The 27,026-nt window shown below is 35.0% G+C and overlaps 1 protein-coding gene across 1 annotated transcript in view; it reads right to left on the bottom strand.

Moving 5' to 3' along the window:
- The window catches only part of ADAMTS12 (ADAM metallopeptidase with thrombospondin type 1 motif 12), a 467,290-nt gene that overhangs the window by 43,415 nt on the left and 396,849 nt on the right, over window positions 1-27,026 (bottom strand). The window contains exons 18-20 of the mRNA XM_031945878.1: window positions 23,911-24,121; window positions 8,528-9,700; window positions 4,071-4,223 (exon numbers count right to left, since the gene is read on the bottom strand). Coding sequence (XP_031801738.1) covers window positions 4,071-4,223; window positions 8,528-9,700; window positions 23,911-24,121 — 1,537 coding nt within the window. The remainder of the gene's footprint in view (window positions 1-4,070; window positions 4,224-8,527; window positions 9,701-23,910; window positions 24,122-27,026) is intronic.

Here is a 27,026-nt window from a genome sequence, read left to right as displayed (position 1 = left end):
CAATAAATGGTTCTCAAACTTTTGTTTTAAGTATCCAATGATGCTTTGGTATTGAGGAAAAATTTCCTATTGGAGGAAATGGTAGAGGAATAAATAATATGTGTTGAATAGGAGAACAGAAGTAAGAGAACAATTTACATAATGAAAACAACATTATAGAGAAAAATAATTTCAAAAGACTTTAGAACTCTGATTAATATAATGATAAGCCATGAATTTAGTGGGCTAAAGATGAATCACATCGCCCACCTTCTGCTAGAAAGGTGATGAATTTAAAATCCAGAAAAAGCATATATTTTGGGACATGAACAGTGTATTTGTTTTGCTGCATTATGCAAGTTTATTGGGAGGGTGTGAGTGTGTGTGTGTGTGTGTGTGTGTGTGTGTGTGTGTGTGTATAAGAGAGAGAGACAGAGACAGACAGAGACAGAAAAAGACAGAAAGACAGAGATAAAGAGACAGACAGGGGGACAGAGAGAATGAGAATGCAACTGAGCACAAGTGAAGAGTTTAGTTAGTGGCCCAGGGATATCTCAATAAAGCAGGTATCAATGGAACTCTTGAGTCAAAACTCTTAGTCAGGTTTGTCCTACCTTGAATAGAACCAAAGTTTTAAATTTTTCCTCTATCTAGTCAGAGACAGTTTTGCTATATATAAACATAGCTTATAGTTAGGCAAAGACCAATCTAGGAAGACTAGAAGAACAGGGAGAACCAAGAAAAGACCTGGGATAAACATGAATGTTACTAGTTACCCATGGGAAGAAGGGAAAGAGGAGATAAACATGGTAAGTACCCATTCAGAGTACCCTTTAAAGCAGGGGATTCTTAACTATTTTTGTTTATGCTGTGAACTTCTTTGGTGAATTCTGGTGAAGCTTATTGATCTCTTCTCAGAATAAGAACTTCTGCTAAATGATATAGGGTCCATAAATAGAGATATTAGATATTCAATTTACCAGCTTCCGTGCTTGGGTCCCAAATGTCTTAGATATTCATTGAAATTATAAGTTTTACTATTTGACAGATTTCACAAATTAAAAATTAATCTGGGTTAGTGAGCATATTTCTTTGAAAGTTAAGTCTTCATGACAAATAAATGAAAAGGTCATATTTTTTAAATCATAATTTATGTAACCAAATTTCTTTCCTTCTAACATAGAATGGAAGGAATCAAAGGTCAACTGTTCCAAAAAACTACCAGAATAAGAATTCTCCCTCTATATTATACCTTTCTACATCATACCTGACCTATTCAGTCTTTCTACAAATTATCCAGAGAGGGCTGAAACTCAGACTTCGGTAGAAAACTCATTTTATTTTTAGTTAGCCATAGCTGTTAGGAAGCTTTCTTAAATGAAACATTTGTGCACCTTTGGAAATTGCACCAATTGGCCTTAATTCTTCCTTCCAAGAATGAAAAAACATGAATCTGGTCCCTCTTCAATGGTAACAATACTCAGATCCCTAAAGACAGATGTTGTATTTAAGTTTGTCTCAGTCCTTACATTGATCCTTAAAAGGCGTGAACTCCAGATTCCACAACATTTTAATTTATCCATCAGTGAACAAGCAAGGAAAGCTAGGTGATGTAGTAGATAGAACACTAGACTTGGTTTTAGAAATACCCAAGTTTAAATCCAGTCTCAGATATTTAGTAGCTTTGTGACCCTGGGCAAGTCATTTAACTCTGTTGGTCTCAGTTTCCTTATCTGTAAAATGAGTTGGGGAAGGAAATTGTAAACCTCTCTAGTATCTTTGCCAATAAAACCCCAAATGGGCTTATGAAGAGTTGGACATGACTAAAATGAATTGAACACTAACAATAGGCAAGACAACTACTTGGTTGGCGTTGGCACTATCTTTTTTATTCTTTCCATCTTTCCAATGCCTTTCCTAAAATAGAAAGCCCAGAATTAAACGTAACACACCAATCATTGTGTGGACAGAGAAGAGTATAGAGAGCCTATCCATTCCTTATGTGTGAACACTGGGCATCTCTGAACACTATCTAAGGTTACATTAGCATCCTTGATTGCCATATTAAATTGTTAGTTCACATTAAGCTTACTGTTTGCTTTTAAAAAGATCTTTTTTTCAAACTGTCATCTGCTATGTTTTTTTCCATGTTAAATTTATAAAGCAAATTTTTGAACCCACATATAAGATATTATACTTATTCCTATTACATTCCAAATGATTAGATTCAGCTAAATGCTCTAGTTTAAGATCTTGACTCTCTTCTTCAGTATGTTAACTATTCTTCCCATCTTTGGCTTTTTCATCTTTATCTACAAATTTGAAAATGTATTATCTATCTTTATTCAAATCATTTAAAAAATTAAATAGCATAGAACTCAGAGTGGATTTCAGGGCTTTCTATCTTCTAATAGCTGATATAAGATCATTAATTACTTTTTGTGTACATCCATTCACCATTTCTGAATCCACAAAATTGTACAATTAACTGGCCCACATCTCTCTCTTTTCCACAAAACTATCATGAAATATTAACATTTGCTAAGATCTAGGATACCTAGCATCAATTCTCTGAGAGAATGGAAGCTTTTATTCATAAGGAAGAGAGAAGAAATCTTTGCACATGCATCTCTATAAATAGGAAGGAAAGTCAAATATCATTGTGGGGATTTTGGATATACAAAAGGCAAGATGATGATACCGGGTCTCTGAATAGTAGAAGGAGCAGGTGATAGAAATGTATTAAAAGGGAGAAAATGGGATGCCAAAGACAAATTTCACTTCCTTTCAAACTTTTCTAGACACTCCATTTCCCCCTTCATCCAGATAATTATATCCCTTGGGAAAACGGATACCAAGATGGGAAAAAGGTCTATATTTATGTCTATGGTTGTGCCTAGTGAGACAGAGGTGGTAAGTATCTGTTTATCTAATTGCCAGTCATTTTCTTGCAACATGAAATTCTTTCCCAATAAGGATCCTGCTCATAAATCAAAGGGCAGATATCCTTTCTCCAGATATTCTCTATTCCTTATCTGCTTCCTATAACATTAGGTACTTTTCCATCATTGCTGACATCTAAGTATGCCCGTCCTTTCCACCTCCACCATCATCCCTTCATATACGTTATCATCTCAGGTGACTGACATCTGAGAATTATCATGTCAATCTCTAGATCATCCCTGCTAACTACAGTCCTATATCTTTCCTCTTCTTATGAGAAAAAAAGCTCCTTGAGAAAACCATGATCACCTTCAGTTGCTCCCTTCTACATATCTACTTGACCCTCTATAATCTGGCTTCTAGTGTCATTATTCAACTGAAACTGCTCTCCTCAAAGTTACCAGTGTTCTCTTAATTGCCAGATTTAATACTTTTTTCTCAGTCCTTCCTCTTCTCAACTTCTCTGCAGCAATTCAAACTATTAATCACTTTTTCATCTATACTCTCCAAGGTTTTCATGACAAGTCTTTCTCTTAGTTCTCTATCTGAGCTCTCTCTCTTAGACTCCTTTAATATTTCTTTATCCATGTTCACAAACCATTAGTGTTCTTTAAGACTATTTACTGAAATATCTTATCTTTTTTTCCCCTTTTCTTTCACTTAGGTAATATTATCAGTTTCCATGAGGCCATTTCTCATTTCCCTGACTGATTCCCAGGCCTATATATCTGGTTCTTGTGTTTCTTTTAAGCATTACCAACTATCTTTCAGACATCTATCTCAAATTGAATGCCCTCTAAGTATCTCAAACTCAAAATGTTCAAAAAAGAACTTATTATCTTTCCTTCTAAACCATAAACTCTTTTGAAACTTCCTTATTATTATTGAGGACACCACCATCTTCCCTGTTATTCAGTTCACATAGTTTCATAATGCCATCTCTCACTCCATGTGTCCAATCAACTTCTATATCTTGTTCTTTCTAACTTCAGAACAAAATGTTCTTTTCTCTCAATTCACAATTATCCCCTTAGTTGAGACTCTTTTTCTGAAAGGAAGGAAGGAAGGCTTTTTGTAATGTGTGTATTTTATTTTCTTGTGAATCTTTAGGGAGTCATTCCTCAAGCACAAAACTGAGCTTTAAATACCTTGCTCCAGGTGCCCACTTTCCATCCTGCACAGGGGCGCAGGTGACATCTCTTGGCAGGATCAGGTTTCTGAATGGACTCACAGTCAGAGTCAATCTGAGTGCTGCATTCCACGTGTCTCCAAAGAGCACCCAAGCCACAGGTGGTGGAACACTGTAGGAGAACAAAAGAAAGGATTGATGGAGCAAGATACATATAACCACAACATTGAAACTGCTGGATTCAAATGGTGACTAATCTTATCCCAAGAAACAGAGGATGAAACACTTGCTTCTTCTCTCCAGTGAGAGGGAGAGAGCTATGGAGTGAAATGGTGCACAGACTATTAGATAAAATTGCTTTCTTAGATGGTCTGGCTTGACTGTTTTGCTGTGTTCAAAGAGTGAACTTAATAAGGAAAGGAAAGGTTATCAGGAAATAATTATCATATAAAAAAATCAGTCAGTACTTAAAGAAATTAATTCAGTCAATAACCTGAAGGTCAAATACTAACACTGAAGCTTAATTGCTTTGGTCACATAATGAGAAGATGGAACTCATAACATGTTGGGAAAGATTGAAGGCAAGAGGATAAAGGAACAGCAGAGGATGAGATGAGAAGATACTGTCATGAAAGCAATGAATATGAGCTTGGATAAACATTGGGAGATAGTGGGAGGACAGAAGAGTCTGGTATGATATGGTAAAATGAGGGTGTTGCCCTACATCATCTCTGAGGTTTCTTCTACTTTTCACATTCTGTGATTCTGTAAATAAAAGGATCTATCCATTCCTGGATTTTATGTGGAACTCTTTGAAATACAATGGATACCATAAAGTAAGCTATTTCTTATGTTTTTACACCACGTTTTGGGGGTCACAAAGAATCCTTAAGTCAAGAAGTTCATCATATATTTCAAATGTTTTATCCCTTCATTTTCTAGTTGAGAAAACTGAAGCACAAAGAGATTCAATGGCTAGTTCAAGGTCACATAGATAATCTATCATGAAACCCTGCTATAAAGGCACAGAGAAATACAAAGTTTTTCCCAGAGCTATCTGGAATCAGGGCAAAGATAGTAGCTTTAAATTCATTGACAATTTCCACACTGTTGTCCATCTACTGTCCTGTTTCTACACTTCCCTTTCTAGTGCCACATTTATACTGAAAACAAATTCATTACTATCTCTAGGGCTCTGAATCTTATCCATGCTAGTGGGCATGAAGAAATATGTTCAATCAATTCCTCTTAATAGTCTTGATTTAGGTATTATCTGAAAAGAAACAGTCAATAAGCAAGGATGCCAGGAGGAAAGACTTAGAATGTAATTAACAGCAAATAGGATCTTGCCAAATATCTTTCGTATTAAATTTGGGATAAATTGGGGGCAGATGGGAGGAGTTCTCCCCATTATGTTGATATAATGAAGAAAAGAAGAAAGGATGAATAATCCCTACCCAACATTTCTGCCAAAAACTGACAAGAAAAATGGAAATTTAAATGGAAGACAAAGTCATTGATATGGTTGGTGACCTGCACCAGCTGATTTGTCAGGTCAAGGAAAAGATGTTGGCATTTTCAGAAATGGAACTGGTGTTGAGAGCTGCATAAACATAATAGTGAGAAGCATTTGCAAGGTCATGGACTATTCATTCCACACAACCTTGCCCCATGACCACAGTATGGTTGTGTTTACCTGGATGGCTTGAGGTGATTGTCTCAGATGTGGGCAGAATCCCCTATGACTAACAGCCAACAATAACAAATTCTAAATTGGAATTTGCCAGTTGAATGGTCGTGATTTTTCCTGTCATTTTTCTCTCTTTTACTAATTACATAATTGCCTGAGAGTGAATAAATTGAGGAGGGATAAAATCTTACTAGCCCTTGCATCTTTTGGAAACTTTTGCAGTTGTGACAGGCTGTGAAATCTGAGACAATTTTCATTCTACAGCCAGAGTTCCTATAGTGAGCAATGCCTCCTAGATCCAGCCCAACTGCTAAAATCTTGTCACAATCAAAAGAATAACAAAAGACAGAATCCATATTTTTCTGTCCCAATAATTGTAAGCTATTTAATAAAGATAACAATGATAATAGTTAACATATATATGACACATTTAAGTTTACAAAGTATTATATATATATATATATATATATATATAAAATCTCATTTAATCTTCACAATAGTCTTATGAGATAGATACCATCATTATACCCACTTCACAAATGAGAAAAATGAAGTTAAATTACTAATCCAGGATCAAATAGTTAACAAAAGCTTTTGGCAAGATTTAAACTTAGGTCTTCCTAACTTTAGGTCTGATCCTTTAGCCTCTATGACACCTAGAACTCAAAATAGTCATTAAGGATAACAGGTAGGTTTTGATATAGTTTCTTGGATTATTATCATTGAACATCAGTTAACATTTCTTGAAGTGTCCTAATTCCTTCAAGATCAATCATTCATTTGAATACCAAGTTAGGTTATGGAAGGGGACTCAGAATTATCCAATCTAACTTGTTTCTGAACAGCAATCCCTACTATAACATCCCTAACAAATTGCCTTCCAATCTATGATTAAAGACCTTCAATAAGAGAAACCTAACATACCTGGAAGCAGTCCATTCCACTTTTGGATAGCTCTAATGGTTAAGAAATCTCATCTTCAAACCTAAGGCTAATTCACTGTGACTTTTCATTGTTCCTAATTGGAACCAAGCCAAAAGAGTTCAATCTAGTTTTATTTCTGAGTATGACAGCCTTATCAAATTTGAAGGCATCTATAATGTTCCTTTATCTCTTCTGTAAGCTGAAACATCCTATGTTGCTTCAGTATGTGAACCAGTGTTCTAAACATCTTTCACCCTATTCTAGACACATCAACTCATCTATATGTCAAAAAACAGTGCCCAGAATTACAGACAATTCTCTGGGAAAGAGAATAGCAGATCAAGGGGCATGGGATCACAATTTTGGAGCTTTTAAATCATGAAGATTTTAAAAATAAAGAGAGGTCCAGCAAAGCTTATCCAATATCAAAATATTAGTAAATACTTAGGGGGTGGTTTAATCTAAGATCCTCTGATGACAAATCTATCAGTCTTTCCACTCTACCACCTTGTCTCAAGTATTTTACTGATAAGATGTCCCTTATTGTGAACTTCAAGATTCTCTTAATACTGTCTAGGGTGGCATTGAATTTCTCAGCTGCCATATTTAACTATTGCTTCAGAATGATGTTTTGGTCTCCTAAAGTCCGAGGATCTTTTACAGAAACTTATTTAGTGACATTTCACACATCCTGAATTTGGGAAACTGATTTTTTGAACCTGAAGTGTAGGATTTTACATTAGTCCTATTAAATTGCCACTTACTTAGCTTAATTTATCCGTGATCCTAATATACTAAGATCCAAACTCTGTATCCAGCATTTAGCTATCTCTCCAAGCTGATGAAATTTGACAGGACTTACCACCTATGCCTCATTGATAAAAATGTGCAATCACATAGGGTCCAAGATAAATCTCTGAGGCTTTCATTGTTGCTTCAGTTTTATCACTTGAAAAATGAGAGACATAGTTGGACAAGAACATCTCTAAATTTACTTCCTTTTCTGAAATGATATGAATTTATTAAATTCTATGATTCTATATTTTAATGGTTCATCCATTCACTCAGTAGCATATATGTTATTCACTATGTATAAAGCACTTGTCATATTACTGCTATGCTCTGTCTTATTTCCTCCATTCCTTGAGTCACAAGGCAATATCTTCCTAGAATACAGCTAGAATGAACCCAGAAACTCATGATTTAGATATGTTCTTTCTAAAAGACAGAAACTGATTTTGCAATCTTCGGTTAGAGCTTACTAACCTTTGCATGGTGAGGAGCACCTTCTCCTCCTCTATCTACATTTCCTTTATTCTGTTTCTTTTACAAAGATAGAAATGTGTAACAAGGGCTTTCAAACATACCCTAGTAAACATCAACTGCTGTTCTCTCTACTCGGTGAACTATCACCACTAATGCTAGCTGTCTGTCTATATTTTCTTGATAAATATACTCAAATCAGTCTCTAACCGCCACTTACCAAACACTAGTAATGCAATTATGGAAATGAAAAATAGAGTGAAAATGGAATAGCATGGAAAGAATACTGGATCTGGAGTCAGATTACTTAGAATATTAAGCTTCTGGCTATTTTCCACACATTATGAAATCTATTTAAGGGATATGATGGAAAGTACTGGCTCCAGTGTCAGAGAACCTAAATTCAAAGCCAATCTGTGGTGCTTACTACATGACTATTAATATTTTGTGTGACAAGGGAATCTGAGTGACTTCCATAGGCATTTAACTTTAGTTTCCTCATTTGTAAAATGAAGAAGCTAGACTCAAAGGACAAGAAGGTCCCTTCCAGTTGTTGTCCTATGATTCTTTTAGCTAATGAGCTAGATAACTCTTCTTACCTCACTCCAGTTACCCACAATCCAGTAGGCAATGCTTTGTGTTGGACTAGGCACTTTGAGGTGATTATAATTGGAAGCATTCAGTAAAAACCCCTCAGCAATTAGATTCTTTGCATCCTCCTCAGTCAGATCAGATTCAAGGCCTTGTGATACAGTTTTGTTGCTCATAGATTCTGTTTGCATGTGAGTTAATAGCTTTTTATGTGGCATCGGTTCAATTTTCTGCAGTGGTTGTAGCTGCAGGAGGGAAGGTTTTTTGGTGACAATTGCATTGACATCCAGTGTGCCATACTCAAGAGTAGTAGACTGTTGACTGATCCTTGTTGAAGACAATAACCCATCTGCTGTTGTGCTGAATGAATACCCTGTGGTAAGATCACTGAGGTATGGTGTTGGTTGGGGCTGGGGGGGCATACTTATTTCATCTAAAGATGGAAACTGGCTTGTGAGGCTTTTGCTCTTGGTCCACATTACAGGAGTATCAGTAGTTTTGTCTATATGCTGTTCACTGTCTTCTCCTGAGCCACTGTGGATTTCTATTTCTGGCTCCTCCGTCAAATGATCAAAAATGGGAGTTACTTGCAAAGTCACTGGGCTTATGGTGAATGGTAACACAGGAGTAACATCTGTTTTGACCACAAAATCCACTTTAGAGGTGGATGTCATTTTTGAATGGGAAATGTTCCCTTTGCTAGTTGTAATTCTGTTGCTTGTCTGGGTACTTATAGAACCAGTAGTAGGATTTGGCTGTGATGTGTTTTCAGTAGGAACAATGGAAACAGGAGGATCTAGCTCAGAGGAGATTGAATTATTTTGCAATTTTCCTCCTGTTGGGTCTTGATCTTCAGAGGACATAGCAGGACTTGGGCTAATAGTTGTTGTAGTGCTCATGTTCACAGTTTCAGAAATCATGGGTGTAGTCAGAACTGTGGAACTAGGCATAGGGGGAGGTCTTGAGGGAGTTGATTTAGGTTTGGGAAGAGTTCTCCTATTGGGAATTGGTCCTTTCTTGGGTTTCAGAGGAGGGATCAGTAGTTGCCGGCCAGAAGGACACTGTTGTAGACCACACAGGGCTCGGCTATTGGGTTTCTTTGTAAAGTCACATGGTTCATCATTGTTCTTGGCACAAGTGACATTTCGAATCCTCACTCCTCCACCACAGGAAACAGTACACTGGGGGAAAAAAGTTAATAGTTATTTTGGGTAAGAAAAGACACCTTATCATTATAACTAGGACCTAATGGAAATTGGGCAGCATGCTGAAAATAAATTGTAACTTGAGCTATTCAATAATGGAATCAGTTGTCTATTAAAGGAATGATCAACCTAGAAAGTGTCCTAATAGATCCCAACCAACCATAAATCAGAAATACCAACAAGGAAGTTCTAACATTATGTTGAGGTGAGGAAAACTAGACAAAATAGCTTCTACAATTTCCTCCAATTCTAGGAAGTTATGATTCTATGATTTGATTCTGAATTCCTGATCAAGCAAAATATTCAGTCCATTTCAATAAGTATGGATACTGATTGACCCAAATAGCCCCATTACAGTAGCAGATCTGCCTGTTCTTTTCAATGAATTGTCCAGTAATCTGATTAAATTGCCTATTTTGAGTGGTGTCACATAGACATTGCCACAGATCTAGTAAATGGAGATGTAAGCAGAGTACTAAATATGGGAAGATCCAGTATAAGAACGTTCAGAGCTTGTCAAATGTTGAAAATGACTGTATTTAGCAAGCTTCCTTAATTCTCAATTTCCCAGTGACTTAGAGAGATCACATTTATCCCCCAGGATAAAAATTTTATCTAATAATCAAAGATAATCTCAAGGGGCTTGTGAACCTGTGCAGAAATAATGGTTTCCATTACGTGAATTGTGGAAATTATCAAAGCTGTAGGCAAAATAAAGAACCACTTTTCATAGTAAGAAATCAATAGCATTTGGCAATGTAAGTAAAGACAAATTAAACTAAAGAGATTTGATTCAAGGTGTTTTTGCTCTGAATTCCAATAGTGGTGATCCTGAGTTAACAAATATAGTACATAGATAACCAATTTAAGAATCTTTTGTAATCACAGGCACATGCTCATAAACTTGGGAGGGATAGTCAGAAATCACTCCAATCATCCAAGAGAATTGCAACAAATTTAAGATGGAAAGTACCATCAACATCCAGAGAGAAAACTAGAGACTGATTATAGATTGAAGCATATTATTTTCACCATTTTGTTTGTTTGCTTTTTCTTTCTTCTTTTTGTCCCTTTTGTTCTGATTTGTCTTTCACAACATTTCAAATATGGAAATATGTTTAAAATGATTGTACATATATAACCCACATTAGATTGCTTGCTACCTTAGGGAGGAGGGAAGTAAGGGAAGAAGGAAGAAAAGAATTTGGAACACAAAATCTTACAAAAAAAAGAATGTTGAAAATTATTTTTACATATAACAGGAAAAATAAACTACTCTTGAGGAAAAAAAAAAAAAGAAATCACCTCAATAGTTCATCTCTAGTCCAGTGCCTCACATAGTGCCCAGTACATAGTGAGCATTTAATATTTTTTTGTTGATTAATGGATATATCTTTTTTTGGTTTTGAGGAGGATTACAACTAAGTCCTTCAAAAATATAGTACCTATCTTGTGCTGGAAAAAAAAACCATCTCTTTTAAAAAAAAGAAATTTAAAAAAGAAAAAAAAAGAAAAATGTATCTTTTTTGAAGTGTAAAAGCTAGAGATTTGTTGTTATTTTGTTATTGGCTATGACACTTTCCCCACAGTTAAAACTCACCATTCACCAGTATAGAAATTGGTACTTAACCAGACTGAGGAAACAAAGCAAAAAGAGCAGACATATGAATGTCATTGGTAACTCAACTTATACTCTTCTTGCTTGTGTACTGGACATTATTTCCACAAAGTAAATTTGTTTGAACAGATTGGTGGGACAATTTGGCCTCCACAACCTTTTTTATAGCAAGTAGTTACAGAAGTAATAGAATTGAACTTCAATATTTTCCTTGATTTTATTGGTTTGCACCAACGTTACTTGAACAAAACCATACACAAGCGGGGAAAAACAGACCTAAGAGGATAGTGAAAGTCAGTCAAATGTATGACTAACTTCTTAGTCATCTTTGAATTGGTCCTACAGGAATGTACCACCCTAGCAGTTTGAGAATCAGGCAAGTAGGATTTCTCTGGAAAAAAGATTGTATAAAGAAAAGCCAAATGTTCTTACCATATAGTTAGAACAGCTCGTGTTTTTTCATCTGTAAATTATATTTCTATACCACCCAGTATCCATTTCAATTCAAATATATTCTTGGTTATCAGGTATAATCCTGGTCTAATTTGAAGGCAGATTCCCTCCAAAATGTCACCTTTCTGAACGTCAGAAAAGTATAATGCCTAGCTACCAAAACATTTCGGAAGACATAGCTCACAAAACATTTTAAAATTCATTTATTGCCTGTGCACAAGACGAATAGCTGATAAACCCAAAAGAAACCGTTTTATTTTTACATGGTGGTTAAAAGTAATTGAAATATCATGACACTTTCAGTGAAAGTAACATTTCTAATTACAAATCATAATGCATGTTAGTATCACTACGGTAAAGTTGAAAAGTCTTAGGCAAAAACACTTCCTGGGGATAATATATTGCTTCTTCAATCAGCACAATCATTGTATTTTTTGATAACACCTTTATAGGTAAAGTTTTTTTTTATTGTCCTCAGGGAAAACAAAGCTCTTCATTTAAACAAATTCCGAGCTTGGAAAATACAGAAAATAATCACGTGCCATAGAGCATTCTTTCATATACCTGAAAAGTATTTACCAAGAAGAATGGAAATAATCTCAAGCAAACTATGCCAAGTTTCTTATGTTATGAGACTGTTTTGCAGAGTTTTAAGGTGTGCTATTGCTAATTTCCCCCCCATGGATATGGTTTTAAAGTCCTATTCTATAGGCACCAGACAAACACCACTGCTTAGGGGATTAGTTGAAGCATGTGAAGGAACTATATCAGGAAGGATCTTAATTGAGTCAACAATAGATATTCACAACATTTGTACAGGAGACTCCTGTAGATCTGAGACTCCAGACTTTCAGATATTTGGAAGCACACCCCCCCACACACCTTTTTAAAATCAATTTTAAATTTCAATTGTGTTTTTAGGCTGCATCACCCAATTTGCTACTTGAATATATTCTTGGAGAATCCTTCTCTTAGATTCTTGGTGTAAATTAGTACCCTAGAGATTATTTAGTCTGACCCCTTACCCTTTCAATTTTCTTAAGACTTTCATATATTTGAATGAGATCTGCCTAACAAAATATATGCATCCCAAGGCCTATATAATGATAATAATTGTTATTAATAATAGATTACATTGAAAAGCAATAAATTACATTTGTGTAAGGCTTTATATTTTTCAAAATATTTTATAATTCATTGTCCCATTTGAGTCTTCCAGCAATCCCTTAAAATGTATACACCAGAAATACTTTATTCCTATTTTGCAAATGAGCAAAGTGAGTCTTAGAATGATTGAGTTAATGTCCAACTGGAAGTTAGTAACAGAATCAAGAGTACATGTATTTTCTATCATCCATATAGTATCTAGTTTAGGGTTACACAAACAATATACTTCCAGTAGATAGTTTAGTCATATACTGGATAAAATGATGGACTCGGAGTCGAAAACCTAAGTTTGAATCTTATCTCAGACCTTACTAGCTATGTGATCCTAAGTGAGTCATTTAACTTCCTTCTACTTCAGTTTCCTCATATATAAAATGGGAACCTCATATGATTTCATGAGCATCAAATGAGATGACATGTGTAAAATCACTTTGTATACTTTTAAAGCACTGTATAAAAATTAACAATTATAATCATTAAATATAGATCAAGTAAACTTATTGACTTGACATAACTGTTATATCTACTCCTTGACTGAGATCAAGGTCCTTCAATTTCTCCCTCCTTCTTTCTAGTTTTACTCTTCTGGTTCACTTTTACTCCTCTTTAATAAGGAATGTCCCAGTTCTTAGCCAAAGTTGAACCCTGAAGGAGTTTGATTCTATCTTCTTCTGCCTCTTTTAGGTCCATGTTCTATCATTTTTGGGTCTCTCCCTCTCTACTAGATCCCAAATTTGAAACACCATAATTTCAGATGATTCCAAAGGGTAACCAACAAACATGATCAGGTTCCTCTTAGTCTAAAAAATAACAATAATAGCAACTACATTTCCTTGACCCCTTTATGTCTTTAAGATATTCTCTCTCTCCCATCTTCTTCTACCAATAAGGAAGCACAGTTGATAGAATGATAGGCCTGAAGTTCAGAAGATCTAAGTTCAAATCCAACCTCAGAAACTTACTAGCTGTATAATTTTTGGTAAGTCATATTTAACCTCTGTTTGTCTCAGTTTCCTCACATATAAAGTGGGGATAATAAAGTCACCTACCTCCCAGGATTGTTGTGAGAACCAAATGATTGCTAATTCCATTTCCTTTTTATTTATTCACTCCTCACCCCTTCAACATCTGGAAAGTGTTGGTTCCATGTTCACCACCAATGGTAGCTGCCCTTTGAAGTTACTTGGCAGTCTTCTTAATATCAATGCAATGGACTTCTTAAAAATTCTCTTGTGTTTCTTTGTAACATTAAATACTCCTGACTTTCCACTCATTCTTTGATATTTTTTCCTTTTTTCTTCTTTAACCATGTCCTATCTTTTATTTTTTCTGATTTACAGGAATACTTTCAAATGTGTCTATCTAGTGTAGCCTGATCTCTCTTCAGTTTCCACTCTGCATTTCCAATGTCTTGCTGGAAATTTTCATTTGGATGTAATGTTAGTACCTCAAACTCATCCTATCCCAAACCATCACTTCTCTCTCTTCTGCTCCATAACATGTTCTTTCTACTAATTTTATTATTTCTACCAATGACAGTTTCAAATTTGTATAATGAGTAAAGTGCTCATTCCCTTAATAATACAAATTCAAAATTGTGTTGTCATTTTGAATTCTGTATTTTCTCCTTCCCAACATCAAATCATCTGCCAAGTCTCATCCTTCCAAAATGCTTCTCACATCTGTTCCCCATATTACCATCATCATCACTATCATTCATATAGATATTTTGTTGATCATACCATATCCAAAACTGAACTAATTTCCCATTTCAAAACCAGTTCCTCTTCCTGACTTTCTTATTTCTTTACCCTAGTTTTCACAATCCAAATACTACTTCCCTGGCAAAGTCTTCCAAACAGGCAGACTCCTCAGAAGGCAGGATGTTGCATTGGAAAGAAGCAGTGTCAGAACTTGTCAGAGAATCTTGATTCCCACATGTGTGACATTGTTCTAGTCACTTACCTACCCTGGGCCTTAGTTTCCTCATTTCCTCATTCCTCATTCATCATTAAAAAAAAGTGTTAGATTAGATAACCTCTAAGGTCTCTTTCAGCCCAAGTTCTATGACCCTAAAAATCTGTCCCTTTTTGCCATCCCATATCATTTCATTGAATCTCTCTCAGGACATTCTTTGTTGTTGTCCTAGTTTTGTGTACTCGTGTTATAAAGCTGGGACAATTGGGACTCCATTAGCAGTCTGATGGAGTCTATGCTTCTAATACATATAAGTATGTAGGATTACAAAGGAAACTACAGAACTAGTGAAATAGTTATCAGAATGTTTAAAAAAAACAAGAACTCAGGTTAAGAAAGTTTAGTTTATTTTTTTTTGAAAATTAAAAACAAAAGAAAAATTTGGGTTAAACTTTTGGTTCTTTGAGATTAGGGGCTCTGTTATATCTTGCTCTCTTTTGCCCAAGTAACTAGTTCAGTGCCTTGCACATAGCTGATAATAAAGAAATGAAGGGTGAACTGAATTGAAGTGAGAGTCTATTACCACCATGGCAGGAAAATATCAAGAAAATGGTTAGTGAGGTAGGTTTTCTCATTCATTTTGTTTTAATCTGTTTTGCATTCACCTGTTGCGACCTCATAATTCTTAGTAATCAGGCAAATTTACAAAGAAGGAAAGACTGCTGGGGAAAGGCATCAATCTGCACTTGAGATAGTTTTAACTAATGGATTATTTTTTCTGCTGAATACCTATGAAATGAAGAATAACTATTAAATATGCATATCTAGAGAAAGTTACTTGGATAAACTATCTCTTACTTGGCAAATTCCCACTGCTTACTTGGCCAGACTCACCTACGACCTCCTTTTCCTCTGCCATTCTCAGTCTACTATACTGCCCCCCACCCCAAACTAAACTTTCAAAAAACAAAATACACATATTTTGTGTATACTCTGACTGTTATTATTTTAAATAACAAGAAAATGACAGAAGTTGGCATTCATGTAATTCTCTAAGGTTTGCAATGTGATTAACACAGTTTATCTCATTTAATCCTTATACCACACTTTAAGATAGATGGTATTGGTTCTCGTTTTAAAGAAAGTGAAATTGAAACTCAAAGCATTGAACAACCTGGTTGCATAAGGTGCCTGATGACTTAATTCCTGAAAAAAATTAGTTTTGGATGGGGAAATTTGACTATTGGCATCTCTTCTAGGGAGATGGGAGATAACAGTGGAGGTCTGACCAATTCTGGTAAATGTAGTTATAGGAACTGCTATTATGTCAAAGATAGATTTATCTATACAGGGAAGTCAGCATGTACTTATAATATAAAAGAAGAATCACAATTAAAAAGAATAAAATCATAGAAACAAAGGAAGAAATGAGTTATTAGGAGAGAAAGAGCAATAATAATTGCAATAGTGGCTAGAAAAATGAAGACAGATTAAAGGTTATTAACTGTGGGAATGTGAACAGAATAGTAGTGACACTGGAGATAGTTGTTTCAGTTGAGTAGCTAGAATGAAAGAATCCAAGAATGAACAAGTTTTTGGTGAGGAAAAAGAAGCAATAAAATATAATCTTTTTAGAAGTTTGGTATTGAAGGTAAAAAGAGATCTAGGACAATATGCATATGAGCTGAACATTATAGGAAGGTCAAGAGGGAAAATTCCAGAATAGGGGATTCCTCAATATGTTTGTAGGCATAAAGATAGCAGGCACTAGAAAATAAAATTTAAAAGCAATGCAAAAAGAGAAAGATAAAGGAGATTAAGGGGAAAATGCTAAGTGTTACCCTTAGCCAAAAGAAATATTACTCCATTCTCTGGAATCTGTGGGAAGGAGCAGAGAATGGAGAGAGAGGGAGAGAGAGCTTCTGGGGTATAGAGAAGATTATGAGATGGAACATAAGTTAGTCTCATATTTTTATCTGATTAAAAAAGAAGGGAGAAGTAGAGTTAAAATTGTGAGGAAAGAACTAACATTGGAGATACTATTGGGGGAATACAGTAGAAATTCAATAAGATATGGATAGAAGGATGTCATGCAGTAGTAAGTTGTGATTAATAAGCATAAATTTGTTATTTACTACTCAAGTCCTAGTAGTAAAAAAAAAAAAGTTCAAAAAGAAGGACCCAAATATGGAAGGAGAGTTTATATCAGAAGTCCAAAGAGCACAGTGGAAATGAAGCATAGTTAGAAAAATCAATGGAGAGAGGAGAAGGCATGAAAATATATTTGTGTTAGTAGCAGGTTGAAAAGGATCTCCACTTCTGACAATAACTATGCATTAGGAGAAGAAAAAAAATCTTCTGAGGTACATAAACCAAAACCACTCCCAAAGATATGAATAATCATTAGCTTTGAGTCAGAACCCTGCTGCCTTACTTAAGGAGGCCAGCTATTCATCCACTAGAAGAGAAAAGAATTGATTCTTTCAGGTCACCCAGGTCTACCATTCTCTCTCAGTATATGAGCATAACTATTCTGAAATTCAATTACTGTAATTATTTAATAGAAACTTCTGCTCCTTCACTAATTCTGGTCACATTACACTGCTTTGTGAGAACTGATTCTCCCTAAGTTCCTGATCTTCTATTTTTTGTATTTCTAATTCCTCCCTTTGATTAAAAAAAAAACCCTATTTAATACTAATGCATTTAAATTCAATTAAATCATCTTTCTGGAATTATGAAAACATTTCTACTCTTCCACAGACTCACTTTTAGTGAATAAATTTTAAGATGAAACTTGTGCTAACATTAAATGTAACCTAGTCTGAAGGAAGACCTCTGCTACTCCTTTTCTGAGAAAGGACATAGCTCACCCTTGACTTTTTTGTTTAAGGTAGGAACTTGAAGACCCACCACTTGATCTCATGGATTAGCTAGGTTACATAGCACCTACCTCATTGATATTTTTTGCCCAAGATCCAATATGAAATAACTATCAGATATGGGATTTGGATCTGTCCTTTGATTCCAGATCCCTTCATTCTATTATATGCTCCTCTTTCATTTCCATAATCAGAATAAAAAGACAAATCAGAACCCATGTTCCCCCCTTTTCTTATTTGTTGTCTACAAGCAGTCTTAGAGTAGGGAATAGGCTAATACCATCAGCACTGATATTGGCAGGAGGCTCATCTGCCTCCCCAATGGTGACATTATTACCTAAGGTTCTATTCAAGGAGCATTTTCAAAAATAGCCACTCGAAGAACAAGAGCAATTTCAAGAATTTAAGGAAGGAGTGGGGTGTAATGTGTAAGCACAAACTAGAAGACCTAAACAATCCATTTCCTGTGCTTAACCTGAAAACCTCTTGTTTGAGAAGTATAATCATTCTCAGAACAGGTTGTCTTCACTCTGCTTGATAGTTCTGCCTGTCTCATCTCTAGAAACTTCTTTGCAATAACTCTTGTTAGAAACATCTAGGTTTTTGGCACCTAACCTCTTGTGACATCAAGGGTAAGAAACCAATCAGAAAAGACTGAGACCATCTTTTTCTATAAGATACTCAGCTTTCTTTTATGGAGTGATCTAAGTGGGTGTTAAGTCCACAAGCATTATGTCACATGATCATGGTTCATTTTTCTTTTGCTGCCATAGCGTCAAAATTTAAGACCCTCATTTGCAGCCTTTTGGACCTGCTCCCCCAGCTAAAGAAAAAGGCAGCTCCTGCCCCCTGAAGATCATAGCATTCTTATTTCTCTGGTGCCTGTCAATTCTATGCATACCTTCCTCTGACTGCCCACTTCTTCCAATGATAACAACAGCATTAATGATGATGACAGCTAGCTTAATTTTATCCTTACAACAATCCAGGAAGCAGATGCTATTATTATCCCTATTTTACAGATGAGGAAACTAAGACAGACAGATGCTGTGACTTGTCCAGCACTGCACAGGTAAAAAGTGCCTGGGGCTAGATTTGAACTCATGTCTTCCTTATACACAACTCTATCCACTGCACCACTTAGATTACATAAAACATAAATGAATCCATAACCTGTCAACCATATGATCAATGAACTAGTCAAATAGTTTATATAAAAACAAAAAAAGGGAAAGTGAACTGGCTATCTCCTTAGGGCAGGCCAACTCAACTGAGACCCTGCCTGGATCTAATCAATTGTAATTTGAGAAAGTAGGTAAATCAAAAGGTCAATTAAATGATTTGATTTAAAATTCAATGGCTTTTCCAAACAAGAGATAAGAGAGCATCATGAGAAACATAATGGGAAATTTTGCTTACATGAAATTAAAAAGCTTTTGTAGAAACAAAACCAATATAGCCACAATTAGAAGGAAAGCAAGCAGGAAACTAAAAAAGAATATTTATAGACATTTTCACAGATAAAATCCTTGTTTATTAAACATATAGAGAACAGAGTCAAATTTATAAAACCATTTGCCATTCTCTAATTGATAAATGGTCAAAAGATATGAAAAGACAGTTTTTAGAAGATAAAAAACCAAATCTATCTATAGTCATATAAAAAAATGCTCTGAATTTAGAAAAATCCAAATTAAAACATCTCTAAGATACTACTCATCCCATCAGAGTGACTAACATAACAGGAAAGGAAAATTACACATGCTGGAGAATATGTGGAAAAGAAGGACATTGATGTACTGTTGGCAGAGTTTTGAAGTAATTTAGCTATTTTTAAGAACAATTTGGAACTATGCCCAGAGGGCTATAAAATGCACTTTGACTAAGCAATAACCCTACTAGGTCTATATTCCAAAGAGAGTAAGGAAAAAGGCAAAGAACATATATGTATTAAAACGTTCATAAGAGTTTATTGATGGCAAAGAATTGGCAATTGAAAGACTACTTGTCATTTGGGGAATGGTTGAACAAGTTGTGGCATATGATTGTGATAAAATTTTATTGTGCTATAAGAAATGATGAAGAGAATAGTTTTAGAAAAACCTGATAAACTTATGCTAAGTGAAAAGAGCAGAACCAGGAGATCATTGTACATGCAACAACAAGATTATACAATGATCATTTCTGATGGATGTGGCTCTTTCCAACAATGAGATGATTAAGAACAATTCCAAGATCTTGTGATGAAGAGAGCCATCTACACCCAGAGAGAGGACTGTGAGAACCAAGTGGATCATGATATAGCATCTTTACTCTTTTTGTTGTTGTTCATTTTTATTTTGTTTTCTTTCTCATTTTATTTTTCTTTTTGATCTGATTTTTCTTGTGTGGCAAGATAATTGTATAAATATGTATACATATATTGGATTTAACATATATTTTAACATGTTTAACATATATTGGATTACTTGCCATCTAGAGGAGGGGATGGGGAGAAAGGGGAGAAAATTTGGAACACAAGCTTTTACAAGGGTCAATGTTGAAAAATTATCCATGAATATGTTTTGAAAATAAAAAGCTTTAATAAAAAAACAGAAAAATCTGAGAAGATTTATGCACTGATAGAAAGTGAAGTGAGTAGAACTAGGAGACCAGTATACATATTAGTAGCAATATTATAATGATGATCAACCATGGAAGACTTAGTTACTCTGATGAAAACAATAATCCAAGACAATTCCAAAGAACTTATGATGAAACTACCTCCATAGAAAGAAGTAATGAACTCTAAAGTCAAAGCAAAATTTTGTTGTTGAATTTTTCTTGTCTTTTTGGCAATATGGCTAATATAGAAATATGTTTTGTATGATTTCACTTTTATAATCAATATATTTCTGGCCTTCTCAGTTAGTGAGGGAGGAGCTAGAGGAAGGAAGAGAATATGAAGCCTAATAAAAAAGAGAATGTTAAATAATAAACTTTTTTAAAAAATTCAATAGCTTTTAAAGTTTTCCTTCATAGATAGTTAGATCTAAACTTTCTAATTCATGCTTCACTTCCATCTGCAACTTTGATTGTTTTAAACTCAACAAGATGCCTCTCTGCTCTTCTATTATTTCTAATATTTCACCTCCCCTCCCTTTCCAGCTTCCTTCTGTGATATCTTCCTTTATTAAGATTGTAAGCTCCTTGAAAGCTGGGACTAGACTTTCTTTTTCTTATTTGTATATTGTATACAAATAAGTATATTATATTATGTGCTTAATAAAATACCTGGCACATGATAGATACTAAGTAAATGTTTATTGAATTTGAAATAGAATTGAATTGGGTTAAGAAATGACTTGCCTTCCAAGACTCTCCATTCACACATGAAAATCCTGGTAAGATTGTTAAGTAGTGCCAGTACACAGACTGAGCAGAGTGCCATAAATTTGTCCAAGGCTGAGACAATACAGAATGGTGGCAGTAACAGAGACAAGTCATTTGGTTCTTGGGAAGAAATGGAAGATAGTGTTTTGTCTGTCACAAGCTCCTTATCCTATATATCCAGTATGTTTGAGAGATGTAATTATTATGTACATATTATGGCAGATGAAAGTGGTGGTGCATGATGGGTAGGGAGATAGGAGTGGGGCTAGATTCATGCTTATTGATTTCCCAAATCCCAACATGGAAACTTTCCCCACCAATGTAGAACGGTAAGAGGCTGTGAATGTGGAGCTTAGGAGTCAGAAAGACCTGCATCATTCAACTCCTTCCTCTGACAAGGTACCTATTATTTACCAATCTACAATGATGGATTAGGAGAATGCCAGGGGAGAAATGGGGAGGCTAGGTCCCTCTATGTGTATGCCATTCCATAGATGTCTTTATGTTATATATTTAAAAAGAGTAATAGCATTACTTAAATGGTTTTTGCTATTATTTACGTTCAACTATGATAAATGAAAGCAAAACCACAGGTACAGGTGCAACACATGTCTTTATGTTATATATTTAAAAAGAGTAATAGCATTACTTAAATGGTTTTTGCTATTATTTACATTCAACTATGATAAATGAAAGCAAAACCACAGGTACAACAAACTACAGTAACAAACCTAGAGTAGCAAGTACATAGGTACCAGCTTGTGTCAGGCCATTTACCAGGTTTTGTTTTTTTTTTTTTTTTTTAAGCAGATAACGTGAGTCATTCTGTACATCTTGTATACAAATATGATGTGAAGAATTTCACAATACAACGGGCAATTAGAGATCTTGTAAAAAACCACTAGGGACTGGCAATTAGTGAACTCTGAATGACAGATGAGTTTACTCTAAAAGCACTAAATACAATAAAGATAAAGTTAAAGTTACGGTGTGCATGGCACATTTTAGATAAGCAAACTTAATGGACTAGCTGTAATATCCCATTTGGCCTGTTTGGCAACATAGTTATTTGCAGCCCTCTGGGTCAGTAGGGAAATATACCTACCTGTCCAATCTTTAGGTTCAGACCCTCCCTGAAACTACAGAAAGGATGCTCTGGCCTAACAATGATATATTGGGATATGCATTTCTGTAGTACCAGGAAGTTTATTTCTCTGACACATTCTTGACTTTAAGATCTTTCACAGAGATTAAAAGAACTAGTATCCTCGGTTTGCTGAGTTTAAGAATGTTGAGTAAGGGCACATATAATCAAAGCAGAAATGGATTTTGAAAATGTGGAGATTATAGCCTGAGAGAGAATATAAATGGGGAGATAGGCAGTTGGCTTTTAGCTCACTGGAAAAGCCTGACAGCTCCAAGGAGATGATCTTGGATAAGTTCCCAAATGAGAAGGAATTTGGAAGGGACCTCAGAACCTGTCTCATCTAAAGTGTAATTCAACAAAAATCGCCTCTACAGCACACTGACAGAGTAGTGGTTCAGTCTATTCATGAGGACCTCCAATGGCAGGGTCTAATTGTTAGTGAGTTTATTCCCCCTAATATCAAGTCTAAATTTACCATTCTGTAATTTCAACTTATAGCTCCTCATTATGCCTGCTATGTCAAACAGAATAGCTGTAATCTTTGTAATATTTTTTTTCTAATGTGACCCTTGAGCTTCTTTAGATTATCAGTTCTCTCATCTGTAAAATGGGGGTTATACTTACATTTCATAGCTCACAAAATTCTTGTGATAAAAGTACTTTTCAAACTCTAGGTTACCATAAAAATAAATTTTTATTTTTATATGCCTGGCAGACATTGCCTATTACCCTGCTAAGTTACATTTATTGTAACAATAAGCAAGGGAAATAAAGCATCATTGCTTTAAAGAAGCATATATTGACTTTTAAGATAATGACCTCTAGAGACAAGCCTCATTTGAATATGTATAATATGGTCTGTTTCTTGAAACAATTTAATCACATCACTTTGAGTCATCTTTGCAGTTATTAACTAACTTGGTGGCAAGCAGACATAGCATGCAATCCCAACAACAGAACTGGAAACAATAATGACCTCTGATCCTTATGATGACAAATAAAAATGCATTTCTTTTAGAATCACTTTGGGAGTCAGCCAAAGCCTCAGGATGCCAATCTAGAAGTTGATTGGAAGAAAATCTAAGTTGAGGATAAACTTATATCTGATTGTTTCTGAATTATTCTTTCCAGAAAATTAATTCTACAAGTAAAATGACAATCCATAAAAATGATATATTCTGGCTCTATGCTATATCACCCTGATTCTTTCCAAGAATATGACTAAAAGCTTAATCAGAGTGTCATACTTTCTAACATAGGCAAAATAGGAGTTTGCTTACAGTAAAGAGATGATTAAAGAAGATATTAGGTTTCCTACACCCAGATGTCATTTTTGTTCTCTGACATTATGCCATATAGTTTCTTTGAATTTCAAAGATTGTCAATTTTCAAGAGTCCATCATGAATATATAAATAGCCCCTGGGAAGTATTAAGCCTTATGAGTTGACAACAAACCTAGATTAAGAATTTGTAGTGATAAGACATAGGCAGGAAAAGAAGAAATGGGGGGAAGGGATACATAGTCATTGCCCAAGTTTTCTGAGTGTTGATCATCTGAAATGTGGTTCTAGAGAAGGGCCTCTAATAAAACCCTTAGGACTAATACTTGCCTTATGTGGCTCAACTTACCTCACTCCAGTTGCTCACTGTCCAGTCAGATGGACACAGCACATCTCTATTGCAGGAAATGAGAGTCTTTGGCTTAAGCAAATGATGGCAGTCCTTTGCAGGAAGAGCTTGCTCATCAGAACCCACTGTCTGAATACACAGCACTGTTCGTTTCTTCTCTCCTTGAAGACCACAGGTTGCTGAACAGGCCTGCCACTCTCCTGCCCACCATCTACAAAGAAATTTATGGCAATTAAAAAATCATAAACACATCCAGTTTCATGTATTTAAAAGAAAATAAATATGACATACAATTATGAAAATTGTGAATACTTGAAAATTTCTCATTCTGTTCCTATGGAAAAGATGGAGTGATATGGGCAAGACATAGTCATTAATGGTCTGCTATGAAATGGGAAGATGATTATTAATGGAATATTTGAGGGATTTGCTATTCTATTTAGCATATTTTACAATGAATAGGACAAAGACATCCTGTAATTATAAAACTTACCCCTAAAATTTGGAGGCATGCTGTACACTGTGGATAACTGATTAAAGATTGACATATCTTGATAGGCTTTACTCTAAAAGCATTAAATACAATAAAGATAAAGTTAAAGTTATGGTGAACGCAGAAGATCACCAGAAAAGATCTGAAAATTATAGTATACTATTAGCTGTCCTAAAGTGGCTACCTCAGAAAACTATAGCTTCCCCTTACTGGAGGTCTTCAAGTGAAATCTTGATGAGAGAGGAATCAAGTTGGACACTTAGGTTGCAAATGTAGATGATGGAAAGGAGTCCTAGAGTAATTGGGAAGTTTGAAAGGGAAGAGATTTAGGGGGAAAGATAAGTTCATTTTTGGACATGTTGAGTTTAGGATATCTATAGGAATCCAGTTCATGTGATGCCCAGTAGGCAGTTGAAGATGTGAAACTGGAAGTCAGTAGAGAAATTAGATTTGGATAAATAAATCTTAGGATCAGCAATGATGATAATTAAATTTATATATGCTGAAGAAATCACTAAATCTAATGTTATAGAGAGAAGAAAAGGCACAGAACAGATCCCTGTGTGTTTAGCCATGAAAGAAAGAAGATATGAGATAATAGCCAGTAGGGATGGATGAGTCAAGTGAGAATTCTCTGAGCATAAGAAATTTTCTGTGGGCATGCTTGCAGTTCATAGAGAAGCAGTCATAAGTATGAGATCATATTTGAATTATATTGGATGTCAGGTCTTCCTGAGCTCAGGTCCAGTGTTCTGTCCACTGTATCCGAACATTCTCATTCTCAGTCTAGAGTTTATTTGTTGTTTTTCCTACTTGATCATGATGCCATTAATGGGATAGATGATTTTTGATTATTCCAGAGCTCATTATATATCCTGAGTGTCTTCCCTTCTTCTATCTATCTATCTATTGTCCCTAAAACTGCACACTTACACCTCCACTGAGATATGGACAGGTAGAAAATCATAGGGTCCTAGACAAAAAGCTAAGAGAGACTTAGAGACTGATTGTAAGGTTATCCATTCTGATTCCCTGGCTGTCCCCCATGCTTTGAAAGCTCTCTCTCTTCTGCTCTGACTACTGACCTTCTCTAACTTTCTTTAAGTCCCAACTAAAATTCTATCTTCTAGAGAAAGCTCTCCCTAACCCTTCTTAATTCCAGCCTTTTCCTTCTTTTAAAACATTTCCCTATTTATTCTGTACATAGTTTTCTTGGTATGTAATTTTTTTGCATGTTATCTTCCCAATTAGATTAGAAGCCCCTTGTGAGCACAGCTCTGTCTTTTGCCTTTTTTGTATCTCTAGCATTTAGCATGATCCTGGTACATTGTAGATACTTAATAAAAGCTTATTTGGTTCAATTAAATTGGGTTGGAAGACATCTCAGAGGTCACTTACTCCAAACTCATCATTTTACAAATGAGGGAACTGAGGCTATAGGGAGGTTAAAAGTCTTGCTCACAGTCAGAATCCAAATCCTGCTTTGAATATTTATATTAGTTATGTAATTCTGAGCAAATATCATAACATTATTCAAGTTTGATTTTTTTATCTATAAAATGGAGATCATAATTGTACTTATAGAATTATTATGAAAATTGAGATAACATAAGTAAAGTGCTTCATGCATCTTAAAATACAAAGTAAATGCTATTAATATTATCATTTTATATATTTATTAATTATCCATATCATTTATATTATATTACTTATTATTTCTTTTTAATGTATTATTTTTATTATTATTATTTAGTATGTCAGCTAAGAGTTTTATTACTTTAGTACAATTTAAGATCTTGACCAAATTTTATATGAAGAAAAACAATCAGTGCCTCCAAAAATGTAGTCATTTTTAAAGTCATGGCCTTTTGAAGAAGTTTTGCTCTGGAGGGGTAAAATTTCTTAGCAAGTGAGATCACTTGCTTTTCTTTCAGTGACAAAGGATGCCAGTACCACACACTGATAAAAAAAATTAATATTTGGAACTGTGTAATGTGAAACTGAACTAATAGTCTCCTTTACTAATTTAATTACTTTGCTCTACCTCTGACATTTTCTCAGGATCCTAAGCACACTGCTGAATATAAGAAATGTCATTCTGGCTGCTGCTTAATCTGGGCAGACTGAAAGCCTGACTTATCTAATTACTCTCAGCTGGGCCTTCAGCTGTATCTCTGAGAAGAGATAATGCACCTCCTTGTTTTCCTTTCCTGATATTTCCTCCATACAGTGATGGATACTTTACATATGCTTGTCACTATCTTAAAACTGGCATGATCTTTACACCATGAGATCTCTCTGACAGGGATAAAGAGAAAAGAAGAGCTTTCCTGTTGCTTGTTGCCTACCATCTATTTTATTCCTTCTGTCTTCCACTTCACTCCCACAGACTCTATTTCAGGAAATTAATAAAAAGTACAGGTAAAGTCTTCTGAGTTTCTTTATATGAAAGGCAATATATAAAGCTTTATGAAGATGCAGATAGTGTGTGGAGAGACTAAATTGAGAAACACTTGTAGGAACAAAAACTCTCTATCCCTAAGCAGGAAAGCTACTTTTGCATCAACATTTGTTTGTATCTAATACTTGTCTTTATTACTGGAGTCACAGGAGTTGTCATGGA

Source organism: Sarcophilus harrisii, chromosome 1, assembly GCF_902635505.1.
Source record: "Sarcophilus harrisii chromosome 1, mSarHar1.11, whole genome shotgun sequence".
Lineage (NCBI taxonomy): Eukaryota > Metazoa > Chordata > Mammalia > Dasyuromorphia > Dasyuridae > Sarcophilus > Sarcophilus harrisii.
This window is presented reverse-complemented; position numbering and strand designations above follow the sequence as displayed.